The following is an 11,681-nucleotide window of genomic DNA, read 5'->3' as shown; positions in this document are numbered from 1 at the left end:
TCCTTCTATGCGTCAATTCATTTTTTGAAAAAACCAGAAACTTAGAAAAAATAACGAAGTTCCCCCGCCGGGAATCGAACCCGGGTCTTTTGCTTTCCGAGCAAACGCCTTGACCACTAGACCACAAGGTTTCTTACTTTTTCTAAGTTTCATCAAATTAACTCCGACGTCCTTCTATGCGTTAATTCATTTTTTGAAAAAAACCAGAAACTTAGGAAAAATAACGAAGTTCCCACGCCGGGAATCGAACCCGGGTCTTTTGCTTTCCGGGCAAACGCCTTGACCACTAGACCACAGGGTTTCTTACTTTTTCTAAGTTTCATCAAATTAACTCCGACGTCCTTCTATGCGTCAATTCGTTCTTAGCCTTAATAATAGCCAAACAATCAATATCTACATCAAGTTAATTATCTACCAGCTGAGTGAAAAATCTAACGGCTATATATATAAAAAAAATAATTTATATGAAATATTAAATTTATTATTTAAAAAAAAAAAAAATTATTATGACGTGATTTTCATTTTTCTTATTTTTTTTGTCATGATTTTTTTTGTCGTGATTTTTTTTGTCGAGTTTTTTTTGGAAAATTTTTTTTGACGTGTAACCCGCTGCTCTTTATTACTTTTCATTGGCATATTTGCGAATATTATCATTGATTCAGCTATAATTTTAAAGTATAAAAATACTGTATTAAGTAGCAGAAAATAAAAAAAAATATAAACTCCGGCTGAGAGGTTCAGAAGATACTGATATATTTAATTGTTTTGAGAGTCCTTATATACGTACGATGGGAGTGAAATTATTTCATTTTCAAAAGGTGTGTCACATTTTTCATAGAATTTTTGTCTTAAAAATATTTATCGGAAAACATTTTTGCTTCCCTTCAAGATGTATTTTTGTGAATAATAGTCAATATTATTTACAACTTTTATCATTTTACATTGTCTTGATTATTCACGGTGATAGAATTTTAAAAAAAAGTAAAAGCTTTTGGAAAATTTCATCATTTGTTTACTTGACAGTTTTTATGTGCGGCAGTGGTGAGTAATCCTAAACAAGTTTCATCTTGTGAATTTGACCTTCAATTCTTGAAGCATAACGAGATAAAAATATTGAGAAAATTTTAACATTGTTTATTTGCCGGAAAATAAAAGTATTGTAAAGATATTATAGTATGTAAAAGAAAAACTTTTTATTTGTTTAGGACGAGAGATTCTCAAAGCATCATCTTAGCATGGGAATGTGACTGTATGTGTGTGTGTAGATGCACAATTTTACATGAAACATTACATGACAACATAGGAAATATATATTTTCTATGTTGGTTAGTGACACATAATTCCAAAAAGCATCTCCTCCAGGTATAATGAGAATAGATCATTGCAAACGTTTTAACTCTTGTTTACGACACCAAAACTTGTATAGTAAACAGTTTTACATATCTAATTTTCAGAATTATAAGTCATTTTATGACTAGGCACAGCTTTTGAAAAATGCTTTCGATGAAAAACAAACTTCCCATTTTCATCATCATCCTAATGATCAACACCTAAGCCCTTATTTTGGGATATATAAGCCAAGTATAACTGGGAAAATATCAAATCAGTTTGGGACTTGCTGAAAACTGTGAACCAGGAGCTGCAGAAAAAACTTAGACAAGATGATTCACGAATTTTATAACAATGAGGTAAGTGATATATCAACATTTTAAATTATTTATTAGTATTTATAAATTTATCATTCTATGTGTTTAATTTATTTATTAATGTATTTTCAATTTGTTAATTTATTACTTTTCTTGATTTTTAGTTCGATCGACTTTCCACACAAATTGCACCACTGATTGTTATTGAGGGAGAGTATCGAGAGGATGAGCGTTCTGGAGTTTCATATGATTTACACATGCGAGAGGATAATTTAAAAATGGTAATATTCGATTTTTATGCATAATTATATTTAATCATCATATTTGTTTTAATAAATATCGTTCCTCAGATTGAATATAATCTTTCATCAATATATAGTTTAATGTATTCATCAACTGATGAATAATTATTGTAAGTACTTTTTTATATTTAAATTAAAAGATTTTTTCTAAATCATTAAACATGTCTTTAATAATAATAATAAACTGCATAAATTTTTATCCACAGGTGGTTTCAATAATCATACAAAATGTATAGGAAATAATAGAACTCCAATCTCCACTATTTTGCCAGGTATAATTCGAATGTTCATAATTTTTTATTTGGTTTTTATAAAATATAATTTTTATTCATTGTATTACAGATAACTGGAATAATGGCTCCAGTTTTCCAGAAGAAGACGATTCACCAGTGGCACTTGATGAGTTGCAGTATGATGTGACTCTGGATGGTAATATATATATATATATATATATATATATATATACATATATACACACACATAATTATTTTATTTATATTAATTACTTGATTTAATAATGTTAAATCTTATGTTTTCAGGATACTATAAAATTTTTGATTCATGTGGAAGAATGCCAATTATTATTTTTTGTAAGTATGATTAAACTGTTCATATACATATATTTCATTAAAAAAAAAAAAAATAAAAAAATAAATAAATAAAATAATAATATTTACTTATTTGTTTATCTAAAAAATATAGCTCTCAGACCATCAGAAGGGGAAGAAAAAGCATTGGAGCAAGAGAGAAACATCGTCAGAGAACAACAAGAAGAACTGGAGAGAGCTGCCATAGAATTTGGCAATATATATAATAGTCAAATGGAGATTGCAAATTGTTTAAAAAAGGATGATGATGATGTTGTATTTATAGAAGAAATAATTTCTGTTAATGATGATGATAATAATAATAATAATTGTCATAATGATTATACAATACTCGAATAAATCATGCAAAATTGAATAAATATTTGATATTAAATTTATAATTTTTCAATCATTGTTTTTTTTATTATTATTAAGGATATCCATAATAAATTTATATTTTTAGTCATTGTTTCAATTATTATTAATAAATATATCCTGTAACGAGTCTCGTTGCCTTAAAGGATAAGCCACATAGACAATGGTTTGACTCTTCAACTAGCGACATCATCAACATCAAGTCACATTAGAATAGGGCAAATCCCCCCTCTTTTCGATTTGTAAAATTGGGTAAAATAATTAGTGGGTGAAAAACTCGCTCTCTTGTCTTTGAGACGTCTGACTGATGGGACCTCTGTATTAACCAGTCGTCTGGAGAGGGTGAGTTTGAGGTTATCTTTCTGTATGTTGAACATGGTGGATCAACCACTATGTGTTACCTTTTGTTTAACTTTGATTTTATGATCAACTCAAGGCGGATCCTCGAGTTGATTATGATACTTTTGATTATTAGATTTAGCTTCTTAATTATTAATTAATTAATATTTTGTTGGACGCGGTTCCCTTTAGATTAGGATTTTTGAGATAATTATGGATTATTTATTTTGTATTTGAGTTACGTTGGCTAATTGAGTTACGTTGATAATTGAGTTTGTTTGATGCTTTGTTATTATTTTTGGGGTATTTATTAATTATTATTTTCAGAATTGAATTATTATAACAGCTTTATCCGGCCCTTCTACCAAAACCCACACACTGAGCGACCCTGCGACTTTCCTCTAGATTGCTTGTTTCGGTTGTTTTATTCATCGTTTGATTATATTATTGTCCAGGTATGTCCAGGTAGTTTGTTCTGAGCGCGAGATTGGCCGGAAAAAGGCATAACACAATCTCGCGCTCAGAACAAATTCATACCTGGACAATAATATAATTAAACGATGAATAAATCAACCGAAACAAGCAATCTAGAGGAAAGCCGCAGGGTCGCTCAGTGTGTGGGTGTTAGTAGAAGGGTCGGATAAAGCTGTTATAATAATTCAATTCTGAAAATGATAATTAATAAATACCCCAAAAATAATAACAAAAGAAACACAATTAATTCATTTACTTTATATTTATTATATTAAACAAACTCAATTATCAACGTAACTCAATTAGCCAACGTAACTCAAATACAAAATAAACTAATCCATAATTATCTCAAAAATCCTAATCTAAAGGGAACCGCGTCCAACAAAATATTCATTAATTAATAATTAAGAAGCTAAATCTAATAATCAAAAGTATCAAAAGTATCATAATCAACTCGAGGATCCGCCTTGAGTTGATCATAAAATCAAAGTTAAACAAAAGGTAACACATAGTGGTTGATCCACCATGTTCAACATACAGAAAGATAACCTCAAACTCACCCTCTCCAGACGACTGGTTAATACAGAGGTCCAGTCAGTCAGACGTCTCAAAGACAAGAGAGCGAGTTTTTCACCCGCTAATTATTTTACCCAATTTTACAAATCGAACAGAGAGGGGATTTGCCCTATTCTAATGTGACTTGATGTTGATTAAATTGTAATTTTTCACTTTTTAGTTCTAAAATACGCCGAAAAGAAATTTTACCAAGATATGTTTTAATTTTGTTTTATTTTTTTGTATTCAAAAATTTAATTTTTTTTTTCTAAATTTTGAAAAAAAAGCATATAAACGTCTCGGCCCACTCTAATTTTTAATTGAATATACGTGGATTGAGTACGATATTTTATGGAAAAAATTTCATGTATTTAAATTGGGGCTATGACTGATTATAAAAGAGACGTAGTGCGTGAGTTACATGCTCCAGCGAGAAAAAATTTTTTGCGACGTAAAGTTGACAGTCATGATAAGGATGAAACCTGGCGAGCTGATCTTGTAGAAATGATTGAACATTCAAAGGTCAATTCTGGATACAATTATATTTTAACAGTCATTGATATTTTTTCAAAATTCAGCTGGGCTGTTGGACTTAAAAATAAAACCGGAAAAGAGGTATCAGCAGCAATGGAATCAATATTTAAAAACGGTCGAATATGCAAAAATCTTCATGTGGATCAAGGAACAGAATTTTATTATCCAATATTCAAAACAATGTTAAAAAAATATAATGTTCATATGTATTTAACATTTACTCATTTAAAAGCATCAATACTTGAACGATTTAATAGAACACTAAAAAACGAAGTGTTTTTTGAATTTAGCATGCAAGGAAATTATAAATGGTTGAAATTGCTGCCAGAATTAATTAAAAAATATAATAATACCAAACATCGCACAAGTAAAATAAAACCTGTTGAAGTTGTTGGTAAAAATATAGAAATATTAAAACTAACCGTATGTAAAAGTTTAAATCATTGTCATGTTAAAATCAAATTCAAATTAAATCAACATGTAAGAATAAGTAAATATAAGCATGTCTTTGATAAAGGATATAAGCCAAATTGGACAAACGAAATATTCACAATCATTAAAATTAATAAAACATCACCTGTAACGTATAAGCTTAAAGACTATCAAGGAAATCCAATACAAGGAAGCTTTTATACTGAAAAGCTACAAAAAGTTCGACATTCTGACATTTATTTAATTGAAAAAGTTTTGAAAAGACAAGGGAATAAAATGTATGTAAAATATCTTGGATTTGACAGTAGTCATAATCAATGGATAGATAATCAATAAACTTATTGAAAAAATTAATGCGTATTTACTTTTCTCACAATTATTTTTATTATATACATTTATACAACTTTTATTTACATCATTTATATTTATTTTTATACATACTTTTACTCAAACACATTTGTTCAACAGGTATATATCCCCAAGGCAAAGTGTCAGTTTCACCATCAATTAGCTGACGTTTATCATCTTCTCAACTTAAAGCATCTTTTTCAGTTGTTCTTGTCGTTACTTCATCTTATGATATTTTGTTGCTTTTTTAAAATAACATGATTAATTAAACCATTTTTATAATCATCAAAAGTTATTTGCCTTACAGTTGATCTTTTTACACCCTTTGCTCTCATATGAACACGTTTTCTTATTGAATTCTTTTCATCTTCTATGAATATAATTTACTTCGTAAACCTACGAATTCTCACATTATTTTTCCGTTATTCTCATCTTTCATGATACCAATAACTTTTTTATTTTTTAAATGGGATTCCATATTGATTAATTTCTGGATAATCAGATGTATCAAATTTATCAGGATTATTACGTATTAAATCATTAGGATTATGACTAAATATGTGGTAAACAGCAGAATCAGTATCACCATATAAATACTTAACTTCATCTCCATATTCTGGTTTTATAAAATTATAATGGGAATCATACATATATGTTTTTGAAATTTCCAATATAAAAAAATCCAAGATAAATTGGTTTATCGAACAGTATACTTGTTGGTTTTATTTCAATTATTACAAGATCATCAATGATTAAGTGACTATGGAAGTTGGGCTTTGAGATATAAGATCTAGCTCCACCCTTACCACCATATTTTTGTACAAGTTTTATTGATTTACGAGTTCTTTCAGACACTAAAGTTTTTCCATAAATTGCATTGATGAATAATTTTCTTAGATCTTTTTCAAATGTACTACGAGCTTGTTTCCGTAACTCAGTGTTAAGATCAATAATGGTTCAAGCCATGCACTTTGTTCAAATTTTAAAACACGATGAACTTTAGCAATAATTTACCCCAAAGAACAATATTGTTTCGAGTTCCTATAATGGATAACATAATTTTTTTTATTGTCTAGAGTTGCCAATAATTTTGGAGTTTTACTGGTTTCTAGAGGTGGTTTTTCGCGTACTGGTGCTAACGGAAAATCTTTATGATGATGATGCAAACTTGCAGGATAATCTAAATCAACTTCAAGAATGTATCCACATTTTGAATTATCAGCAATTGAATTCAATGTTGTTATATCAAAGTTATCAATCTATTCATATTTACATGTTGGAAGATATTCCCTCATTGCAGCTCCATATATATTGTTCAAATCAAAATACATTAAAAATGACTCTTCTTCTTCAATATTATATTCACTGCCCATATATCGATTATTAGCTCTTCCATATCGATTTAAGACTTGTGATAAACCACCTCTTATACCTTGCTCAACAAACAACATCATTTCAGGTTCTGTTAACAATTCTAGTTCAATCTGAGTATATCTCAACATTGCACTAAAACTAAGTCCAGGTAGCGTATAATAATGTGCTGGATCTAACTTATATGTATTCAAACAATCAGCTATGAAGCTTTCAAAAACATCAGTCAAATCAGTTAGGGCAACATCAGTTTGTAAATATAAATCAGAATATTCTCCCAAGGTTTTTATATTAAACTTTCGCCAAACATTTTGAGCATGTGCATATGCTTTATCTGAAATATTTTCTTCATTCAATTTTGATTAAAATGTATCTTTTGATGGAAGTGTTGTATCATCAAATTTTTCCCATTTATCAAGATAATCATATGGAAATAATCCCTTCTTTGTAATTAATTTGACTTCATCATCATTTTCACAAAGACTTTTTGTTATTGATTTTTTATTATCATCTGAATCATTTGATAATGAATCAATGGAACTAGCCATGAATCTATATGAGTCGATGAATCTGAATTTTATTCGGGTACCTTTGACAGATTTTGTGAATGAAATATACCTTTCTTTGTTGATTCGAAGTATCTTAATTTTACCTCGGAACTGGTTTTTCAGTTTTTCGATGATGAAATGTGCATCATAGCCCGTGAGATTGTGAAATACTACAGAAATGATACATGATTCTTGATAATTTATATTGAAAATTTGATGGGGGGCACCTCGGTATTCTGAGGTCCAATGAGAATGATCTCTCACTCTTACGTCATTTTTCGTGAAATTTTTGTTACAAATATAACATTTTTTAGCATTCAAAAATTGTAATTCTTCATTTCGCGTAAGGGACATTGGTTTAATATCATCTATTATTTCATTGACTTGATGAGCAATTCGTTCGAGCTCTGTAATAAACCATTTAATTGAATTTTTACCTCTATGAAGATTGAACTTGGAAAGTGAATTGTCATAACTACACTTTCAATAATATGCTGCACTACTTGGAACATGTTTTTTATAAATTTGATGTTTTTTACGTTCTTTATTTTTCACTTTTATAATAAACATTCTAAATCACCGTAAATTATAAATGGTACCGTGAATTGATTTTTATAACTTTTAAATTGTAAAATATTATTTTTTGCAGTCGGTAATCTCATTGCACTTTTACATTTTTCACTACATAATTTTTCCTGATTATCCCGAGATTTTTGAGATTGAAAATGACATAAGCAACGATCACATATTATTTTCCTTCCATCATGTTTAGAAATCTGTGCACTCACTAATCTTGACAAGTTTTTGATCCAAGCAGAATGATATTGTGACAAATTTTTTTGTGAATTGAAATCATCAACAACAACATCATCATCGTCATCATCATCATCGTCTTCCGCTTCCACTTCTCTTTTAACCATTAAAAGATGAATCGTTTTATCAGATTCATTTTCGCTTATATAATATGGTACAACCCTTTCTTTTCTACGTTTTTTTTTTTTCTTATCATCACTTTCATCATTATTATCATCATCGTCATTATCATTATCATCATCATCATCAATACCATAAATATTAATTTTTAACTTATTTTGTTTTTCAAAAACTTTGATTTTTTACCATGCTATCGGGAAAGTTATTCCGCTAATATTCTATCAAGATTTTTTATATAATGACTCACAGCTCACCATTTTTTGGCTCTTTGTATAAACATGCTAAAACTGACCATACGAAACGAAAATTATCTGAATTTTTTACGTTTACAACTGAGTGAGTTTTCAGTATCCATGATGGTATTTCAACGAGTGATGAATTACCACCTTGCAGTGGTATGTAATCATTTACTTGAATTTCAAGATGGAGAATTTCATGCAGTTTCCAACCAGATCCTTTTAATTCAGCTTCCTTAACATCTTCTATAAAATGTTCGATGTAAACGATGGTTTTTCAATTTCATAGTTCAAAGCTAATACAGTATTGACTTTGAGTGCATTTTTATCGTGTAAATCAAGAGCTATCTGACTAATTAACATTTCTTTAGCATCAGAAAGAAAGTCTTATATGTTTTAAATTAATTATAATGCTTGTCTTCATCCTGTTTGATACATCAACTGTTGAAGATACACCTGCACCTCGTACTTGCAAACTTTGTAATCTGAATGAATGAGTTGTCAGTATTCCACACTGTTGCCTGAGTGCATTTTTTATGATCACCTGACAGACTTGCACATGATCTGTTATAATTTGCAATATCTCTGCGTAATGAAATAATTGTAGAATTGATTTGATCATGATCTGGGACCTCGTGTAAACGTTCAACTATTTTTCGGTAATCTTCTCGATGTAGTTTGTAATGCGTGTTCAAACCCGTTTATTTAAATCCATTTTATTTGAATATTTGTTCGGTTAACCTAGAAAAAAAATCAGAAATATTTGGGGGTCACAGTGGGAGGGGGGGGGGGGGAGCCAGAACTGTTCTATGCACACTACTATAATTAATTGTATTGTATATTGTATATTGAGCTGACTCTAAAAAGTGTTGTCATGGACAAACACTACTATTTTATATTGTAAGTATAAAGAAATCCCGTTATATGCGAATCAATATTAATTAAAGATGTAACGTAAACGAGTGTTGAAGAGCAACTGATTTCTCAGTTCGTTGAAAATCGTCCGAAAAATGGGTGTGTACTTAGTTAAAAAATTAGTTAGTTTCAAATTAGACATAACTCTTGACTTTGGGCCTTGTGTGGTCCAAATGGTGACTTGAAAAATACCATGTGTAAACAAAAAATATAGATTTTACGACCGGAAAGTCCAAGACGTTTGCATTAGTTGACTATGTGTGGGAATATTCGAGTTTGTTAAAAAAGCTATTAAAAAAGTACATAAATTAAATCGTTGTTCAAAGTATTTTAGAAAAAATATAAACCAAAATTGTTAGTCATATGTTGCTTGAAATTGTATAATCTCGTGATCTAGCCATAAAAAAACAGAGTAATGTTTAAAACTTATCAACTTATTGTATTTTGTTTAAAAAATAAAAAGAATTAAAATCTGGTCAGTCTGGGACCGACAGACATGTGGTCTGACCCGGAACAGCCATGATAATAATAATCACAAAGCTTAAAGGGAATCTACAGCGCAGCTGCCACCGAGAGAGAGAGAGATAATAAAACTAAAAGTGAGAATCAGTGTCTAGTGAAAATACACTTTTATGACACCTACTATCAATAGATAGTAGCCGGCAAGCATTATACATGCACTATATATAGCGTATAAACTCGGAGCGTCAGCTGCTATGTGTGTATGCGTGTGCGACTTTTATTTTGTTTATTTACTTAAATATTATTAAACAGTTTAACTGAGTTTAATACTTAAACAATTGATTTTAAAAAAAAATTTTTTAAACGTATTGAGCAATAGTTATCTCGCGGGTTTAAAGAATCATTATTATAATAACAATAAAATTATTATAAATATATATAAATGATGATAATTATAACAACGATAATTTTGATAATATTACCAATTATTCACAATAGTATTGATATTAATAAGAATATCTATAATAATAATATTTTGAATATAAATACTAATAATTATCAATATTTATATATGAATGTTATTGTCAATGTTATTATTTATATTATTAATATCACTGATATTATTGGAAAACGATAATATTATTGTTATAACAATATGTTATAATATATTATTACTAATATTATATTGATATTATTATTATCGATGATATTTCATTTATACTATGGTTATATATGAATAATATTATTATAAATAATAATAACTCCATTACTCCAATAATATTATGATTAACAATAATATCAATATAATATTAGTAATAATATCGATGGTATGAATTATATCGTCGCATTAAATAATGAAGGGCGTAAGTGCCAAAAACGTCAATTTCAAAGGAAAAAGGGCGTAAGTGCAAATTTATAAATTTTCGGGTTTTTCATCTAATTTTAATACTTAAAAAAAAGGGAAAATGGGCGTAACAACCTTTGATAAAGAATAAAGGGCGTATGTCCAAGGATTGACTTAATTATTAATTATTGATTGTTTACTGATAATTATACATAATTTATTATCAATAAGAAAAATATAAAAATAATTACAAATCTTCATCTTTTATTGAAAATGATTTTGAGAATGGAAAAAAGGCGTAAGTCCTTGAACATACGCACTTTTTTTTTTCTCTAAGCCTTAAAATTGGATGCAAAGCCCGAAAATTTATAAATTCGCACTCACGCCCTTTTTCTTTTAGAAAAAAAAAAATTCCTAAAAATGGCGCTTACGCGCTTCTTATATTAATGTGACGATATAAATAATAAAATTTATCATAATCAAAGCCAGGAAGTTTGCCCGATTTTTGGGAGCGAGTTAATAACGATGGTAACCTAGGGAAAACATTTTAAAGAATAGAATTGAATTAGATTGTATTTTGTTTTTTCTGGAGTTAACATAGCATTGTGTGACAGCTGATCATTGTGTGTGTGATGAGTTTTTAAAAAGATATATTTTTTTTTTATTAAAATATTAAATAATTTTGATTTGGAATTTATGCTCTAAGCATTACTTAAATTAATTCTAAAATAAGTGCTAAAATAATTGCTTAAATTAATTCTAAAAAAAATGCTAAAATAA

General features: G+C 28.7%; 1 protein-coding gene and 1 long non-coding RNA gene across 2 annotated transcripts; both read left to right on the top strand.

Annotated features, from left to right (window-relative positions):
- Positions 1-1,267: 1,267 nt before the first annotated feature.
- LOC122859614 lies at positions 1,268-1,912 on the top strand. Its single transcript, XR_006374375.1, has 3 exons — positions 1,268-1,362; positions 1,455-1,688; positions 1,811-1,912. It is a non-coding gene; the product is annotated as an uncharacterized LOC122859614 (long non-coding RNA).
- A 92-nt stretch (positions 1,913-2,004) lies between these two features.
- Positions 2,005-5,580, top strand: LOC122859913. The gene is made up of 6 exons (XM_044163596.1): positions 2,005-2,058; positions 2,155-2,220; positions 2,291-2,377; positions 2,488-2,538; positions 2,651-2,749; positions 5,330-5,580. The coding sequence occupies exons 1-6, from the start codon at positions 2,046-2,048 to the stop codon at positions 5,578-5,580; spliced, it is 567 nt and encodes a 188-aa protein (XP_044019531.1). The 5' UTR covers positions 2,005-2,045.
- The last annotated feature ends 6,101 nt before the right edge of the window (positions 5,581-11,681 follow it).

This window comes from Aphidius gifuensis, linkage group LG6 (genome assembly GCF_014905175.1).
Source record: "Aphidius gifuensis isolate YNYX2018 linkage group LG6, ASM1490517v1, whole genome shotgun sequence".
Classification (NCBI taxonomy): Eukaryota; Metazoa; Arthropoda; class Insecta; order Hymenoptera; family Braconidae; genus Aphidius; species Aphidius gifuensis.
This window is presented reverse-complemented; position numbering and strand designations above follow the sequence as displayed.

What these genes read in the sequence shown, in the direction of transcription:
- LOC122859913 (XM_044163596.1), top strand. An exon ending in GTATGATGTGACTCTGGATG is followed by an intron (nt 2,378 to 2,487) that starts GTAATATATATA and finishes TTATGTTTTCAG; the next exon opens with GATACTATAAAATTTTTGAT. An exon ending in AATGCCAATTATTATTTTTT is followed by an intron (nt 2,539 to 2,650) that starts GTAAGTATGATT and finishes TAAAAAATATAG; the next exon opens with CTCTCAGACCATCAGAAGGG.